Consider the following 17,730-nt stretch of genomic DNA (forward strand, 5'->3'; position numbering starts at 1 on the left):
CCAAAAAATTAAACCAAAATCATTTAATTACCCCAAAGCAGCATGCACAAGTCATTAACATTTAGATCAATAATTAATGGAGACAATTCAGTGTTTCAAATTACAAAAGGCACAGTGTGAGTCGTTTCAGTCCTCCCTGAGCAGACTTTGCTCGCCTGATTTCATTATCCAACCACAGGAACTCTGTGGGTAGTAGTCAAGTGGAACAAAGGTTACAGCTGATTCTTGTAAAAAAAAATAGTGCATAAATAGTTGTAATTTTTCAGACCGGCCGCAGCATCAGGTCTACGTAACACGAATCTTGCCAAACTCTGTAAGAAGTGCAATGATAAGGAAGATGACATAGAAAATGAGGAGAAAGATGCCATAGGCCCGACCCAAGTGGAAGCGGCACAGTGGAACGATGACAAAGGACAGGACCAAAGACAAACCCAGAGATCCTGCAAGAATCCATGTCAGCAAACCTTCTGGTTCAACCTGAGAAGGAACAAGAACAAAGGCTTATTATCTTCATAGTGTCTGAAACAGGCTCGTGTAGCTTGGGTTAGATTACGCTGCATCTTAGAGGAAATTACCTGCACGTCGGCATGTGTTTGGAGCATTTGCACCAGACATCCTAAACCCACTCCAAACAACATGTCTGAAGGAAGTAAGAGTCAAGGATACTAAAAGCCTCTTTTATACATGCATGATAGGTGTTGTTTTACAGAGAGTCACAAAAACAAGGATACTGAAAATGATGCCTCCAAAGCAGGCAGATATAGCCATCCGTGGGTAACCCTGCCGAGCGATGGTGATGTCAGAAAAACAGTCTGAAAATAAGAGACACAATTTTTTTTTAAACAACTAAAGTTACATATAGTATGTTTTTGGAGAAAAATACTGAATGAAGTTTAAGTATTACCTCCAATGCTGTTTCCCCAGGCCAACAGAGTCAATCCCAGCACAGTGTTGCTCAGACGCAGCACAACCCCGAGCATGTGCAGAAGACTGACTACTTCAGAGGCCGCCGCACTGATCAACACTGCACTCACCACAAACCCCAAAAGAGCAAAGAACTGGGAGGGGAGGGGAAGGACAAGAAATTTACAAACAAGTATCATCATAGCATAAATATAAAGACCTGTGATGTAGCTTTAATCTTGAATCAATATGAGAAACTCAAATATTTTAAGCCACCTTAGAAGCTTGATGGCAGTGTTGCTAAAACAAAACCAGCAATTACCGGATATCCATCAGCCTCAGCTGTACTTAATTTGTGTTAATTAGCAGGCAGGTGCAGAGGGGGGGCTAGAGGGGCTTGAAACTGATATGTGCCAACTACTGCACCACTGTCCCACTTGGCTACAGTATTACAAAAAGGAGTAATCATCATCATCATCATCATCATACTTATTCTCCACACACTTAGTCCACACACACACACGCACTTACTGAGTGATATCTTGGAGGACAGTCATTGCTGGTTGAGCAGAAGACAATAGCAGAAACAAAAAGTCCCAGCAGGAGAAACAGCAGCCAGAGGGGAAACTGCCCTTGGATCATATAATTTCCATCTGATAAATTAAAAAGAAAATAATTTAATCATATGCTTATTTTGATTAAGACTAGGACTTCAAGCTGCTTCTGTTGTAAAATGTTAAGCACTTACATGCTCCAGACTGGAAGACGAGCACACACACCAGAGGAGCAGTGATCAGGTGGAGGCAGTTTAGGGGGCGTCTCCAGTTTCTGTCTTCTTTGTCAGGGTCAACCACAGGGATACAGAGCAGCAGCAGCACTTCCAGAGGAGTCTGATGGGTTCAGACCAAGAACCACAGAATAATTTACTTTAATTTACATTGAAAGACAAGTTTTGACTGGATTTCACTTAAGTCTGTGAACCAGTACCTTGAATACTTTAAGGACTTTCCACTTCCATGATTTCCTCCTCCACCTACGGTTGTCGACTGGATTCAAAGAGCTCAGCAGGATCTGACTTGTAGACTCAGAGTAGGGCAGAAGTGGTCGATACTCTGACTCTGCAACACACAGGTGTAAATTATGATCTGTCACTCAGGAATGTGCTGCAGTAAATTTACTTTTGGGTTTATTTTTTGTTTGTTTTTTGTTTTTTAAATGGAGGCTGCTGCATTCCTACCATACTCCTGATGAATACTCCTGCCTGTCAGACAGGGAACGTCATCATCTGATGAGTCAGACGAATGAAAGTCTGCTTCAAAGAAAAACAAAAACAAAAAAACAACATCACTTGGAACTGTGTGGTTTTTATTTGTCTGTGTGTAAGAGTGTGTGTTTATATATCCAACCTGGAACATGTGTAACATTCTGGACACTCGTGTTGTCAGAATACTTTTGCCGGTTGTAAATGAACGCACTGATGATAACAATCACGACGTACAGGACGTAGAGGCCAAGGTACCCTAGAAAAAAGAAAGAAAGATATTATAGTAAAGACATGTAGGGATGATGAACATTACACGCAAGCAAGCACACACACAGAGACATGTTTTCCAACTAATTAAAACTAGTCAAGACTAGTTTTAATTAACCTCTTCTTTTTGGCCCTGTGGGTTTCACACCTAAGCTGTAAAAACCAGACCAACGACATAGCCGCTGATCTGGCTCACGATCAATCACATTTCACAGGATATTGCAATTTGTGAAGAGCAGAAAGAAGGTGTTAAGTTTACTTGTCATTAGTGGTAAAAACTAATGAGGACTAAAGGCTCACACACAGTCGTATTCAGGACAAATTAATCAAATTTACCACCATGCCATGTTTGAGATCAGGAGTATTATGACTACAGATGACTAATGATCACGTGTTTAATTACGCTAAGATGTTTGTGTGGTTCTCGTAAGAAACAAAAGTCATTTTTCTAACAGCCCACTGACTGACACTCAGACAAAAGTCAGAAGCAGAATAACAAAAGTGAAAATGAATGAGCTGTCGAGTCTAGTCAGGATTCACTGATGGCAAATTAGAACAAATGTAAAGATTTAAAATTATAATATTTGTTCAAAATTCAATGAGAAGCTTTCTAAAACCGGACCAACAAAGAAAAATCGAGAGGTCAAATAGGATGCATAATTAATGCAAGACCATGTGTGCGTGTGTCGCTGTATACCCAGTGTTTCTCCCAGCGTCACAGTTCCTCTGTACAATATGAGGAAAGTCCAAAACACTGCAACCATGTAGAAGATGACATCGCGCAGAAATGGACGAGAAGCTACAGCAAAAGGCTTGACCAGCGCCACGCTGCCAGCAACTACTGTAGTAACAAATATCCCGGCTCCTGGAAAGGCAAACAGGCTGTCACATCTCAAGGCGTTTTTAAATGTATTTACATATCGGTGTGAGCGTGCGCGAGTCTGTGCCTACCAAATAAGGCTCCGACAGCCAACCCCGCTGTGTGCGGGTGGGAAAATGCTGCAATGGCACTGAAGATGTCAGGAGCTCCATTACCAAGAGCCAGAAATGTCACACCCTGATCACAGGCAGCAGTCAAGGAAAATATTCTTCTCAGAAACTATAATATAAACATTAGTGTGCAAAAGTTTTGAGCCTCCCCTTATTTCTTTATTTTTTGGCTTCCAAGGAGCCAGACTTTCTCGTAATCTGGTTTTGAGCAATAGCTCTCCAGACTTTTTGAAGGCATTTCTAAGTATTTCTTTGAACATTTGCTGCTTTTACACTCATTTTCAGTCCAGTTCTTGTACTGATACTTTTCAGTAGAGTGAGTGTTTTTTGTGATATTGATAGAAAAAAAAAAAAAAAAAAAAAAATTGGTTTCCACTGTGTGTAAAAGTATTCATGGCGTCAACATTATTAGAGCAGTGTAGAATTGCACAAACTCCGTTATTTCTCATCTTCTAGTCTGTATTTCCATACATTTCAATAAATAGCTGCACACTTCCAAAGAAGTGAAAAAGAAACAAAAAAAAGGTAGATCAATAATTTTGCCCAGTACTGTATATTCTAATATTTAACAGTCTAAGAGGTCAAACAGAAACTTCAGACTGCAGCCCATGGGTAGTGTTCAGGCGATGGAGAGAAAGGATACGGCCACATTGTGGGTGAGGCGCAGACTGGAGGAGATGGCAGACAGGTTGGGACAGAAGCTGGAGAGAGGGGGAAAAATAAATACAATTCAATAATCTTATTGAGAAAACAAAATAATTTAATACCTCAATTTACAAAAAAGCTATGTCTCAATAGATACTTTTCACTGAACACACAACAGCTTCTTTGCAGTAGTGTGTAAAGTGAAGTGGGTAGGTTTATAAATAAATAAATAAATAAATAAACAAAAAACAGAAGCAACAGTTCTTTCTTTGAGGAAATCTCACAATCTTGCAACAAAAGTGAAACAGTAGTGAAAACTCCACTCATGTGACTTTTCTTTGCACGACCATTTCGCTGAAACCATGATGTGTGTGTGTGTGTGTGTGTGTTGAATAACACCAGCGACACTTACAACTTAGAGGCAGTAAGTCCCAGAATAATAAACAAAAAGAAGAGCCATATAATCTGTGGAGAAGCAGAAAAAAAGACAGCAGTTGTTGGTTTGTGAGGTAAAAACTATTGTTTAAAGAAAAGAAAAGAAAAAAAAAAAAAGGTGTGAGTGCCTTTACATTTACAAACATGACACTGACTACATTGGTCATATTGTCCCTGCCAACAGATTTCTCTTTTAGGTTTCATTTGCAGATTCTCACTTACACTGTTTTTAACCAAACACTTCAGTTAATCCCATTTAAGACTTTGGGTATCTTGCAAACAGGGGAACTGGAAAATATCCACCATTATGAAAACACATTTAGCTAAAGCAAAAAGCTGATTGTTTTCCTAGTTCTGTTGAAGCAAAGTTTACTTCCTCATGTGAGTTTTATGTTGATTCACAAACAGTAACCAAGCCCAAAAACAGAAGCACCTAACACCTCTCACCCACATTTAAAAAAACGGTTTAGCTCACAAGGTAAAAAGGTGACCAATATGTTATAAGGATAATACCACCTGGTCTCTCCCAGCTTAATTGTTATAGAAATAATATAGAAATAACTCAGAGTCTTACACAGAAAGAGATGGTGAGTGGTGTGAGGTTGGGAGGCAGCAGACAGAAGGCCACTTCAAGGTAATTGATGAAGCCATCTTCCATTGAACAGTCTGGTGTTTTCTTCACGAATGCACAGCGGTCTGCAACGCTGTAGTTCATCACCAAGTCGCACTGCACACACACACACACAGTTATCTAAATGGCTCAACATTTTCACGCAATCATTTGTGGCTTAAACAGTGGAACAACAACATGTGCATCTCTTTCGTAATGACTGATGAAGGTGAGTGTACCATTCATTTATTTTTGTGTTTAAGATAAGATAAAACTTTATTAATCCCTCGAATAAGAATACAAGTGAAGAGGCACTACAGCTTAGTTGTCCCCCCTCCTTTGTCCTCCTGTTTCCCCTCCCTTTCCCCTCCAGAGAGGAGTTAAACAGTCTGATGGCGTGTGGGACAAAGGAGTTTTTAAGTCTGTTGGTTCTTGTCTTTGGAAGAACAGACTCCTCTGGTTGTTTGTGGCCGTGTGCAGAGGATGCCCAGCATTGTTCATAATGTCCAGCAATTTTTTTAGTGTCCTTTTCTCTGCCACTGTCACCAGAGTGTCCAGCTTCATGCCGACCACAGAGCTAGCCTTCCTGATCAGTTTTTCCAGCCTGGATGAGTCCTCCTTTGCTGTGCTGCTCCCCCAGCACACCACAGCATAGAAAAGTACTCCAGCAACCACTGACTGGTAAAACATCCTCAGGAGCTTCCTGCAGATGTTAAAAGACCTCAGCCTCCTGAGGAAGTACAGTCGGCTTTGGGCTTTTTTATACAGGTGCTCTGTGATGCATGACCAGTCCAGTTTGTTGTCCACCCACAGCCCGAGGTACTTGTTGACCACCTCCACCTCCTCTCCCTCTATCTGAACCGGCTTTATACATTATATACTTTTTAGATATATTTAGGCTTTATATATTTGAATATGAATGAAATCACACTACAAATCCATCTGAATATAAGTAATAATAATAATAATAATAATAATAATAATAATGGATTGCATTTATTTGCCTTTTCTAGGCACCCAAAGCGCTTTACAATTCCACTGTGGTGAAGGCAAGCTACAAGTTGTAGCCACAGCTGCCCTGGGGCAGACTGACAGAAGCAAGGCTGCCATATCACGCCATCGGCCCCTCTGGCCAACACCAGTAGGCGGTAGGGTCAAGTGTCTTGCCCAAGGACACAATGACCAGGACAGAGAGAGCAGGGGGATCGAACCGGCAACCTTCCGGTTACAGATGAGCTTCCCAATCCCCTGAGCCACAGGTGGAACATGGGCGCTACATTTTGATACAACAACAACATCATCATCATCATCTAACAGCACTGAGATGCATGCAATCATGATATAAGGTGATAAATAACAAATCACCAGAAAGCTCTTTAATTTTGGATCACTGCTTACAGTGGGCCTGCATACCAAGAGACCACATTAACAAATTTGTCTTATCTCACACACACACACACACACACACACACACACACACACCTCTAACGGAGGTGTAACTTTGATGCAATCCAAGTCTACTCATCACCTTTACAGAAATAGATTGTGATAAACTGATATTGTCCAGATGATTATTTGCACATTTCGTTAAAATTCAGTCTAGTACAACGCCAACCACTACAACCTTAGCAATAAACAGACACCTGAATTCACCTTTACTGGAAAACGTAAAAAACAAGACTTGCCATACAAGTTTCCTTAAGGCAACATATATGGCATACCTTTTCAGCGTAACTGCATGTGACGAGTGAAACTGCTAAACTGTAACAAATAAAATGACGAAGGGGGTCAAGAATTGAGTGAAATAATATAGTTTTTAAAAAGAAACTAGAGGATGAGGCTCACTCAATTCAGATCCCGACTTAACCATTTCCGCTTGTGACAGCTGATGGCCCTGGGTATTTCGTATTTTCACAAAAACTGTGGACCGATGGGAGTCCTGAGTATGGGATGCTTTACCTGAGCTAAACCTGTCTTGATGAGGAGTGGTAAACTGCAGTGTGTATTATGCTTGGCATGAAGGCTCGATTTACTTGATTTAAATCAGACACCTACATTCCCTAATCAGAATGAGATGTCAGATCAAATTTTGTGTATGTTTTTCATCCACTGCAAAACAAGAAAAAGCACACCACCCACCCATGCAGAGGTCCTTCTGTATACCACACACATTCAGTGCTCTTTTCAGCTTTGCACTGAGGGTCTATAGTTTACTGACGGATGTGAACCAAGGCGATCAAACTTGACTTACGCCCTTAGCTTTCGCTAATCATGTGACAGGTGAAAAAAAAAACTAACCAAAAAAAAAAAAAACAACTTTGCTGACCTGAACCAGAAAACAAGCAGCTGACGAACACCTGATAATAAAATACAGCACTCACAGATAACACGCTCATTTCCAAGCAAAAGCAAAGAAAAACATTTCACTGACCTCATCATTGTTGTTGTTTTCAGCCATCACCGGTGAGGACCAACGTCCAGCCATTCCAACCCGGACACCAGACTCGTTTCGTAAAAGCTCTGAGCCCGAGGTGAGCTGCCAGCCACACGGCAGCACCACGAAAAGTGGCAAGAAAATACCGCAAAACATGATTCACTTTATCCCGGAGCCAGTTCCATTCTGCTGGGAAGCTAACAGGACATCCGTGGGCTGGTTTACTCTTTTAATTCCCGGGCGGTTAGCCTAAAGATTAAGTCGAAGATCTCAAAAACATGTCCCGGTTGTCGTATTTGTTACTGGTCTTAAATAACTTGTTTTCAAGCGTTCACACAGTCTAAGCTCAGATTCAATCCCGTTGAACATTTTGTACACCTTACTCTAAAACTCCTCCCACTGCTTTCCCAATCAGACATGTGCCACGTTCACGGACTCCTCGTAAACCCAGAAGAAGCAAAGGAACGAGTGCTGGAATGCAGACAGCAAAAGGTAAACGGCAAATACGAGGCTGTTAAAATACGTTAATATGTGTATTTAAAAGCTTAGTTTATTAGAGGTCTATACTCCAGAGAACCAGCCTATTCATTTATTGCCTCTATAATAGACATTTGTTTATGGTCTATATTTTTTGACTCATTTGAGCTACCCTACAAAGTCCTGATGTGCTAAACATCTCGTGTATTTCATGACGTATCTCATGGATGGCCTCTTTTAGCTCCAAAGAGGCAGGAAATCACACAAAAAACCGATCGGTTTTCTGCCCCGTCTTGTTTCAGGTTGCCTTGCAGTGTTCGAATGTCTGATATAACTTCCTGTTTGCAAAAATCATATTGAACATCTAAATTTGCAAAAAAAAATTGTACAGAAAACAAGTGCAACAATATGTTTTCAGAGTAAAAAGTATTTATCGCCATTAGAAAAAAAAACATTTCGCACCCACTCCCACCTCGATATATATCAACATATTTTAAAAAGGGGTGTTGGATATTGTTTGGGTGTTTATTTTATGTTTTTGCTGTGTATCACATGGAGCAATGTTCATTTTTGAAAATAAAAAGCACAGTGACTCAGTAAACTCACAGTTCAAGTCACTACAGTTTAATGAATATCAGAAAATTGCGTTAAAACTGCCAAGTTTTTACTGTTTTAAAGTTTATACATCAATATGTATGTGCAGGTTTTCCAGCAGTACAGTAAGGCAGTGTGTATGAACCTGGTCAGTCAGGGCCTGTTTTGCTTATGATGTGAAGTTAATCTCTGGGCTGCTGATCATTTGCCTTTATTTAAAAAACTACATTTAACTGTGGGAATTCACAGTTCAATTTACTGTCCAGTATTTACTCTGATACTGAAGACACAACCCATTCTCCATTTTATTTACATGCCTATTCAAGACCGAATTTCATTTTTAATGAAACATGATTTCAGTCATCCACAAAAACACAAACAATAATATAGCAGACAATAAATCTGTTTGTCACTAAGACAGACCGCAGGGCTCAGCAGTGACTCAGTGATTCTTCAGCCCTGTATCGACTGGTCAAAGACTAAAGCAGCATCAAGTGAAGTGTTGGAATCATAGTGACCTCTTCTCTGGTTCCTTGCCACGGGACACAAGTCCTGTTCGCACCACCTGGAAAATAAATTTAAAAAAGTGACAAAAAAACAATGATAAATAGTAACAAAATTATAGTGCATTTTTAAAAAATATTTTAGACAACTGCAAATTTACATTTTTTTTTTTTTTTTACCTGAGAGCTGCATAGGTGTCAGATGGAGAAGCTCCTTTCCAACATGCGTGATCAATAAGAAGGGCTCCTGATAACAGAGTTGGGAATGATAACAAGGTGCATAGAGGTAAATGTGTTTATTGTTTGAATGTTTGAATGTTGTTTGAATGTTTGTTAGACTGAAAGATGTCAGCTTAAGCTTATGTTTTCAAAATGCTGATTTAGTTAATAACTTAATTACAAACTTAAAAAGCTGAAAAAAAAAGCAGAAAACATTTTAGTGAATATTTGACTTACGCTTAAAATTATTTATAATTATTTTTATGTTGATCAGCTAACCTGTAAATTAACTCATAGCTGCAGCTCTGGTGTGTGTGTGTGTGTGTGTGTGTGTGTGTGTGTGGGGTATACACCTGTGTAGATGCGAGCCAGGCTGTATGCCAGGTCTCTTGCTGCTAGCTCCAGGTAGCTGGGTGCTCTGGTTGCTGCTACCTGAACAAACTCTTCCAGCTCGCAAAGAGCTCCGCCCACTGCTGTCACAGCTGGGGCCAATGAGGAAACGCTGGAGGCGCCAGCCAGCAGAGACTATAACACAAAGAAAACAAGCGCACTTCACATTTTTGTTCTGCTCAGTCACAAAGAAGATTTTTTCATTAAACTTGCTTTGACCTTGGTATGGCTGAAGTAGGCATGAAGAACCATCCCTGAGCTACGAGCCACACACCGCAGCACATCCAGAGACAAAACATTTGTGGTACCTTCCCATATGCTCAAAACCTGGAAGAGGAAGAGATAAGTTAGTCTTTCACTCTTTTTTGTAAATCTCAAGCTATCACACCTCTAGTATCAAACTCACCTGTGCATCACGGAGTATTCCAGGCAAGCCAGTATCCTCGATGTATCCCTGGCCACCAAAGCTTTCCAAACCCTCCGACACCACAGCCACAGCCTGAGACAAACACAACACTGAAACAATCAGACAATCAAAACAGGCAAATAACAGCTAACGCTAGCATTCACACAAACTGTTCACCTGCTTCCCAGTGTACAGTTTGACGACCGGAGTGAGCAGCCGGAGAAGGTGAGCATCGTGCTCGGTTGCCACTCCACTTTCTTCTCGGCCCAACAGACGACACACATCCATCACCAGAAGAAAGGCCCCTCGAGACTCTACCTGTAGTGTGAGAAGCATGTGTCCTGAAGCATGACAGAAAACACTGTGTGGAGTTTGTTCACCCCCTGCCAGCTTACCTCCATTCTAGCAAGAGTCTGCATGTGCAGTGGGTGGTCTTTAAGAAGCTTTCCAAAGGCAGTGCGCCGAGTGGCATAGTCACGAGCTAACTGGAGCACCCTGTGAAGACACACAGTTACACAAATGTTTAACCAGCTTACTCATGCTGTGCTTTAAGAAATCAGCACAGATTCAAGTGTGGTAGTAGGAGCGGTGTCCTGCCTTCTCATAGCGGCTGCTGCAGAGACGCTGTTGTGGATCCTGGTTATGGTCAGCATATTAGCTATGGAGGACACACCTCTCCCCTCCTCTGAGAGCTGTTGAGGAAAACAAGTTTTCAAAGATTTGGACACATTATAGAAAAAAAAAATTACAAGGAACATGGCTTGTCTTGTTTCTCTAACAGTGAAGGTTGGTGGAGTGGACCATAAACTGCCTGAAAATGTCCATACCTTTAAACAAAAATGTTGGATGATTTCCCTCACAGTGATTAATTACACTTTTGCCATATAACCATGTGTTATATAGCAAAAGTGTAATCACACTGTGACAAATTTCTGTAAAAATTCTCCCCCAGCAGGGTAATGCAGGATTTGTGGTACCACACTCGTGTCCCCCATGCTTAAGTGTTCTGTGTATGCACCCTACACAGCTGTGCTTGTGTTACAGTCCAAAAAGGCCAAGATTATGAGCTTGACACATATAGCGCTATGAGTGAGTCCAATTCTGAGCTTTTAAAAAGTGGGCCTGAACAGGAAAGGGAGCAAACATTATTGAAAAGTCAACCAAAAGAAAACAGCAGGAGAACCGCAGTCATTGTTTGCAGTGGACACTTTTCCTTATTTTTAACACTCAGTTTCACTTCAGCTTTCTTTATGTTGTAACTTTGGTCTTCCCCGCAGCTAGCTGAAGGCCCAACAACAGCAAGAACAGACCAGCTGTTCCACATATTGGTCACAATATGCCTCCTGCTGACAGTAAACAAATGCAACATGTAAGTGACTGAACACAAAGCTCTGTGCAGGACAGGCACGCACCCATGCTTGTTCCTTAATGCCCCCCACCACACTGCAAACGCTAGTCAGAAACCTACACGAGAAGCACAACAAAGAATCCGAGGGATTGACACCACCTCAAAAATCCCCACAACCCAATGTCAATTGGTATCCACAGGTTGCACAGGAGCAAGCCTGATCCAAAGAGGCTTACATGAATCAAAGAATTTACAACATCCTGGTGTCTGGAGAAGAGCCAGAGACAAGTCAATGCTACTTTAGAGGCAAAGTAGTAAAAGGAAAAAATTAATCTGTTCTTACCAACAACGAATGCAGATCTCTACTTCTTGTTTTGGTTTGCTGTTTTTTCTGGGCTTGTTTTGCTTTAAATGATTCTCTCATATTAATTTAGCTGCAGCCATTCACAGCTCATCATCTCATGCTGACTGAATGCTACCTGCCCGAGTGCTGCCGCTGGAGCTGCAAGCAGCTGGCACTCTCATGAGTTGCACATCTCAAAAAGTTTCTGAGGATTCAGTGGGTTAAGTGCTACAAAAGTTGATTTGTGTTTTTACAAAGCACAGTGTGTACTTTTTTGTTACTGAGGAGTGGAAAATAAAATCACTGTGAATTTTTCCACCTAGCACACAAATGCAGGAATGGTTCCGCTTATCATTGCTGCACATAACTTGTTTTTGTGTGTGTGTGTTTAAGCAATTGCTCATATCTGCACAGATAGGAGACAAAGCCTATAGTTTGTCAATAAATTGTTATATCCAATGACCCAGCATGTGTAACTGACCCTGCGCGCTGGCAGGCCGTCCAGCAGCAGCTCAGCAGTCGGCATTTGGCGTGTCCCCAGCTTGTCCTTCAGTCGCTGAACCTCAATACCCCTCAATCGGCCATCCTCATCTCGACTCACCTCCGCATAGAAGAGAGACAAACCTTTGCTACCCTGTGGGACAGAGAACAGCAGTCAATTATATCACTCTACAATTCATTGACAATGCTTTGTGACCGATGTCAGCAGTACTGGTATGGTTGCTCCGGTTTTGTCCTGCACTCTGGCCAGTGTAAGAGTCATGTCTGCGTCCGTAGCAGACGTGAACCACTTGAAGCCGTGGAGCTTGTAGGAACCATCTGTTTGTGGAACAGCCACCGTCTCAGTGCCGCTGGCTGAGGACAATGAAAACAACTCATGAAGCATTACAACAGTTACTCTTGTTCTGCATGACAAAGCGGGAAAAAAGTATGCAAACAAAGAATCTCCTCCACAGATATCTGATCCCTTGAAAAGCAGAATTACAACACTGTTGTACTGCAGCTCTTAATTTATAGATTGAATCTGGGACTGATAAATGCAGAAAACAGTGTCACTACTTACCCACATCAGAGCCTCCCTGTCTCTCTGTCATCCACTGTCCGGATGTCCAGAAGCGTTCTGGATGGCGGGTGGTCAAACGACTGTAGGCGTCTTCTACTGGCCACGAAACACCTAAGGACTTCTCATACACAAATCCAAACAATCATTCACTGTGCTTACAAGGAAAAACAGAACTGGGGTAAGCAAGTCAAAAATATGTGTACATTCACTACTATACAGCCATAACAGCAAAATATAGAGTTTTATTCAGTTGCTCATCAATCTAATATACAGTTCCCTCAAGTACATGCTGCTGTTTTAAACAAAAGCTGGCACATTTTACTTTTTTTTTTATTAATATTATCAACATACACTGTGCAAACTGATTGGAAGGCAAATTCTCCTTAACACAAACAGGAAAATAAACAGCAAAAATATAATCTCTCTATAAAAGAGATAAATAACACAATAAAAGATAATACAAATATACAATATAAAAGGAAATAGGGTGCAAAATGCATATAGTGCAAACTGTTCCAGATATGGCTATGATTATGTGGTTCCTCAGCCAGTTAAAACAATTTTACTGGGGTGACTTGATGGACTGATTAAATTCTTGTATAACTTTTGAGATGAAACTGTCTCTGAGCCTTTAGTCTCAGCATGAAATTGTCTGTAGCGTTTGACGGATGGGAGGACGATGAATTTATATTCTTAAAATGCCAATGTTTTAAACTACATTGGCTACAATATTCTTCACTTAATTCAGTTTTAAATGATTGGAGGTAAATCCCATTACTAGTTCTGTTGTTCTAATCAGTTTGGCTTACAGGACACTGTATTAGTCATGTTATTCACTTCTTTAAACACACCTGGATAACTTTTGCAGCTCCGTCGGTCATAGCAAGAGGACAGGTGTAGAGGCCAGATGAGGGAGAGAAAAGATACAGCTTGCTCATCTGGTACACACGACTAGGAAACACATACATACACTTTTTGGAAGATGACAAAAACACGTTACTGAAGTGAAATAAGACACATGAGCTAAACCGAAAAAAGGAAGTGCAACGGTCTTCTAACCTCCACTCGCCAAATGACCTCTCATAGCCAATGGCAACGAGTCCTTCCTGCGCTGACAGGTCTTTCATGCGTTTCCAAGCATGGGAGGTCACAATGTGATCCACTCGGCGACCCCAGGGATCAAAGTGCACCAACCGTGGAGGATTGACCTCACACTCTCTACCCCAGCCATCCACCTCCTTTGCCACGTGTTCTCCAAATGCACACAAGTCTGAGAGAATCACCTGTAGACAAATTTATACACATACTATTCACACAAATACACACACACACACATATACATACATGTATATATAAATTTTGTACTAATGTATGGTGACCTTGAGGGTCTTTAAAGGTGCTTATTATTACACACAATATATCGCAGACCTTATGAAACAGATCTCAGCCTGTTTACCTGATAGGACAGCTCCTCCCTGGCTTTTTAATAGTAACAAAGACCAAAGTCAAACTCTTATTGCTTTTTATACACTCAACAAAAATATAAACGCAACACCTTTGTTACTGCTCCCATACCCCATGGGATGGACGTAGAGACCTAAAATTCATTCCAGATACACAATATAACCATCCCTCCCAAACAGGGGTCACAAATCAGTCCAAATGTGTGGTAGTGGGCACATCTGCTATATTGAGATAATCCATCCCACCTCACAGGTGTGCCACATCAGGATGCTGATCTGACATCATGAGTAGTGCACAGGTGTACCTCAGACTGCCCACAACAAAAGGCCACCCTGGAATGTGCAGTTTTGTCTCACAGCAAAATGCCACAGATGCCACAAGCAATGAGGGAGCGTGCAATTGGCATGCTGACAGCAGGAATGTCAACCAGATCTGTCGCCCGTGCATTGAATGTTCATTTCTCAACCATAAGCCGTCTCCACAGGCGTTTCAGAGAATATGGCAGCACATCCAACCGGCCTCACAACCGCAGACCTCGTGTAACCACACCAGCCCAGGACCTCCACATCCAGCAGGTTCACCTCCAAGATCGTCTGAGACCAGCCACCCAGACAGCTGCTGGAACAATTGGTTTGCACAACCAAACAATTTCTGCACAAACTGTCAGAAACCGTCTCAGGGACGCTCAACTGCATGCCCGTCGTCCTCATCGGGGTCTTGACCTGACTCCAGCTCGTCGCCGTAACAGACTTGTGTGGGCAAATGCTCACATTCGATGGCGTCTGGCACGTTGGAGAGGTGTGCGCTTCACGGATGAATCATGGTTCACATTGTTCAGGGCAGATGGCAGCTGAGAATGTCCCAGTTCTTGCATGGCCAGCATACTCACCGGACATGTCACCCATTGAGCATGTTCGGGATGTGCTTGACCGGCGTATACGACAGCGTGTACCAGTTCCCATGAATATCCAACAACCTCGCACAGCCATTGAAGTGGAGTGGACCAACATTCCACAGGCCACAATTGACAATCTGATAGACTCCATGCGACGATGTGTTGCACTGCATGAGGCAAATGGTGGTCACACCAGATACTGACCGGTTCTGGGTCCCCAGACCCCCAATAGCGCAAAAAACTGCACATTCCAGGGTGGCCTTTTGTTGTGGGCAGTCTGAGGTACACCTGTGCACTACTCATGATGTCAGATCAGCATCCTGATGTGGCACACCTGTGAGGTGGGATGGATTATCTCAATAGAGCAGATGTGCCCACTACCACACATTTGGACTGATTTGTGACCACTGTTTGGGAGGGATGGTTATATTGTGTATCTGGAATGAATTTTAGGTCTCTACGTCCATCCCATGGGGAATGGGAGCAGTAACAAAGGTGTTGCGTTTATATTTTTGTTGAGTGTAAAATGAATTTGTGCTGGTGCAACAAAACTTAAGGAAAAATATGCACTACATATGTAACACTGTGCATATACCCAACACTTCTTTCAAAAAGAAAACAAGTTATGAGCACATTAAAAAACAACAACAACAAAAAACACATTATAATATAGTAATATACACCTAATATGGACATTGTTATTTAATGGGCCTGTTGTTCTTGCTCTAAAACTGGTAGTATGACACCCTTTCTTGGGAAAAACATGTAACCCCTGCTCACCTCCTGGGGTATGTGTCTCTTCAGATATCCTCTGAGCAAGGCATCTTCTACAAATGGGTTCTTCAGCACTGGGTTTTCCTGAAAGAAAGGCCCTATCCTGGCTCGGGTGAACGGCAGGTAGCCTGCTGCCTCCCACAGCTGTTCTTCATTGGATCTTCTTCTGCCTGGCTCAGCTACAGAAGCTGATCTGACGTGGATCAGTGGTCGAGGTGAAGGAATGACACACCACAACCTGCAGGAGCCTCCGGCTACACGTCGGCTCAGGAGGGCTGAGGACACTGACATGGCCCAATACCTTCAGTCTGAGGTCTGACTAGGGAGTCAACACAATGCCATTAGAGCAGGGACAGGTGACATTTAGATAAAGGCAGGAATGTTTCAGTTTTTTTTAAATGGGGTGGCACGGGGCTGGTGAGTGGCGTCCAAGAACTAGTTGGGATCAGGTAAAAAAAAAAAAAAAAAAAAAAAAAAAAAAAAAAGTGAGTTATAATAATTTTAATTTGCACAGACCTCCTTCTCCATAGACATCTATCTGCAAATACAGTAATAACAAAATACAAGCCACATTGAAGCACAAGAAGTAAGGTAACAAGCTAATAAAAATGAATCTGGATAAAACTGTTAATGGGTGTCATTTTTAGATATAAATAAGGGGGTCTCACACATCCTTTGTTTAGAGTTTGCAAAGTAAGCGACAGTAGTGGACCAAACCAATGTGAAGTACAAGAGGGGAAGTCCATCTTTCAAATTAAATCATTATTTTCCATTAATATGTAAACCAGTAGCATTCACGGGATGTAATATTTAAGCTCAAATAGTTACTTTGAAGCAATAAACTAATGGCAAGGACAAGTTGTATTGAAGTATTAAAGAGGACAACGGCACCCTCTGGGCAATGCCACCCCAGTGCCCTTTAGCACCACCCCTGGTCCACCCAGAGGCAGAACAGCATTCAGCTGAAAGCAATTTCTGTATATTTGGTTTTTACTTATTACTCAGAAAACAGGCGCATTTTTACTGATTTACTGATTCCAGATAGGATTAGCTTCTTTGTTTCGCCATTGCTGATACTTATTTCTTTATGTAAATTTATCTAGCTGGCTTGCAGACCATGGAGAAGACTGACAACCAAAGAAATGGGTCAAAGTTCATCTGGTTGCGTCGTTGCCTTTGTGCAGATATTATCTTACCGCTTGTATTCCAGGGTTTCCTTTATATTATTTAAATATATTTAAATATTAAACAGAGGCATATACTTGCTATCCTCTTCTTGAAACCCTTTATCATAACGCGTACTCTTCACACTCCAACCCGACAACAACACAGCAGTTAGCAATGACGTTCAACAAAGTTGTGAGCGCTTTATTCACGGGCAAGCTTACACAGACAACGCTGAATTAGTTTCAAATGAAACTTAAAAGCTTCCTAAATATCAAAGATATAGCTGCTAGCAGTCATCTTACCAAACGTTTTCCCAGCTACGTTCACGGCGGCAACTTAAGTTTCGCCTTCAAAATAAAAGTCTCTCCTCGTTTAAAGGTTCAAGTAGCACCTCCTGCTGCTACAGCAGCGACAAAAACAGCACGCAAACACACAGGTGACAAACACGTCTATCAAGGATCTATAGTGTATACAAAGGATAAAATATCGGGTATGATATGTTTATATAAATAAATATGTGTGGGACTAATAAAGGTTAT

The 17,730-nt window shown here is 41.6% G+C and overlaps 2 protein-coding genes across 4 annotated transcripts; both read right to left on the minus strand.

The window, feature by feature from the left end:
* Positions 1-21: 21 nt before the first annotated feature.
* On the minus strand, positions 22-7,938 carry slc8b1 (solute carrier family 8 member B1). Of its 2 annotated transcripts, none has more exons than XM_080894362.1 (15): positions 7,546-7,938; positions 5,079-5,231; positions 4,482-4,534; positions 4,068-4,125; positions 3,386-3,491; positions 3,132-3,299; positions 2,310-2,423; positions 2,141-2,212; positions 1,891-2,021; positions 1,652-1,793; positions 1,435-1,556; positions 905-1,058; positions 732-812; positions 576-640; positions 22-477 (listed from the first exon to the last, which is right to left on the minus strand). In XM_080894362.1, exons 1-15 carry the CDS (start codon positions 7,702-7,704, stop codon positions 286-288), a joined length of 1,770 nt encoding a protein of 589 aa, XP_080750488.1. In that variant the 5' UTR covers positions 7,705-7,938; the 3' UTR covers positions 22-285. The 2 variants fall into 2 exon arrangements, with proteins under 2 accessions (XP_080750488.1, XP_080750487.1); XM_080894361.1 differs by having other exon boundaries at positions 2,141-2,215.
* Positions 7,939-8,513: 575 nt separating this feature from the next.
* Positions 8,514-17,532, minus strand: LOC308404522 (acyl-CoA dehydrogenase family member 11). Of its 2 annotated transcripts, none has more exons than XM_080894599.1 (15): positions 17,494-17,532; positions 16,031-16,343; positions 13,951-14,174; positions 13,743-13,842; positions 12,892-13,009; positions 12,541-12,683; positions 12,310-12,462; positions 10,735-10,829; positions 10,533-10,632; positions 10,315-10,455; positions 10,138-10,230; positions 9,951-10,058; positions 9,695-9,866; positions 9,303-9,369; positions 8,514-9,184 (listed from the first exon to the last, which is right to left on the minus strand). In XM_080894599.1, the coding sequence occupies exons 2-15, from the start codon at positions 16,313-16,315 to the stop codon at positions 9,073-9,075; spliced, it is 1,911 nt and encodes a 636-aa protein (XP_080750725.1). In that variant the 5' UTR covers positions 16,316-16,343; positions 17,494-17,532; the 3' UTR covers positions 8,514-9,072. The 2 variants fall into 2 exon arrangements, with proteins under 2 accessions (XP_080750725.1, XP_080750726.1); XM_080894600.1 differs by having other exon boundaries at positions 16,031-16,459.
* Between the last annotated feature and the right edge of the window lie 198 nt (positions 17,533-17,730).

The sequence above is a fragment of the Rhamphochromis sp. 'chilingali' genome, assembly GCF_963969265.1.
Source record: "Rhamphochromis sp. 'chilingali' genome assembly, chromosome: 10".
Taxonomy (NCBI): domain Eukaryota; kingdom Metazoa; phylum Chordata; class Actinopteri; order Cichliformes; family Cichlidae; genus Rhamphochromis; species Rhamphochromis sp. 'chilingali'.

Bases quoted from the DNA above. Each gene is read 5' to 3' on its own strand.
- slc8b1 (XM_080894361.1), bottom strand. From the start codon at position 7,704: ATGTTTTGCGGTATTTTCTTGCCACTTTTCGTGGTGCTGCCGTGTGGC. The intron at 3,300-3,385 runs GTAGGCACAGAC...TTGCCTTTCCAG, and splicing joins GGCTGTCGGAGCCTTATTTG to GAGCCGGGATATTTGTTACT. The intron at 1,794-1,890 runs GTACTGGTTCAC...TGAACCCATCAG, and splicing joins AAGTCCTTAAAGTATTCAAG to ACTCCTCTGGAAGTGCTGCT.
- LOC308404522 (XM_080894599.1), bottom strand. From the start codon at position 16,315: ATGTCAGTGTCCTCAGCCCTCCTGAGCCGACGTGTAGCCGGAGGCTCC. The intron at 13,843-13,950 runs GTTAGAAGACCG...TGTGTTTCCTAG, and splicing joins AGGTCATTTGGCGAGTGGAG to TCGTGTGTACCAGATGAGCA. The intron at 10,830-12,309 runs GTCAGTTACACA...TTTCCTCAACAG, and splicing joins ACGGCCTGCCAGCGCGCAGG to CTCTCAGAGGAGGGGAGAGG.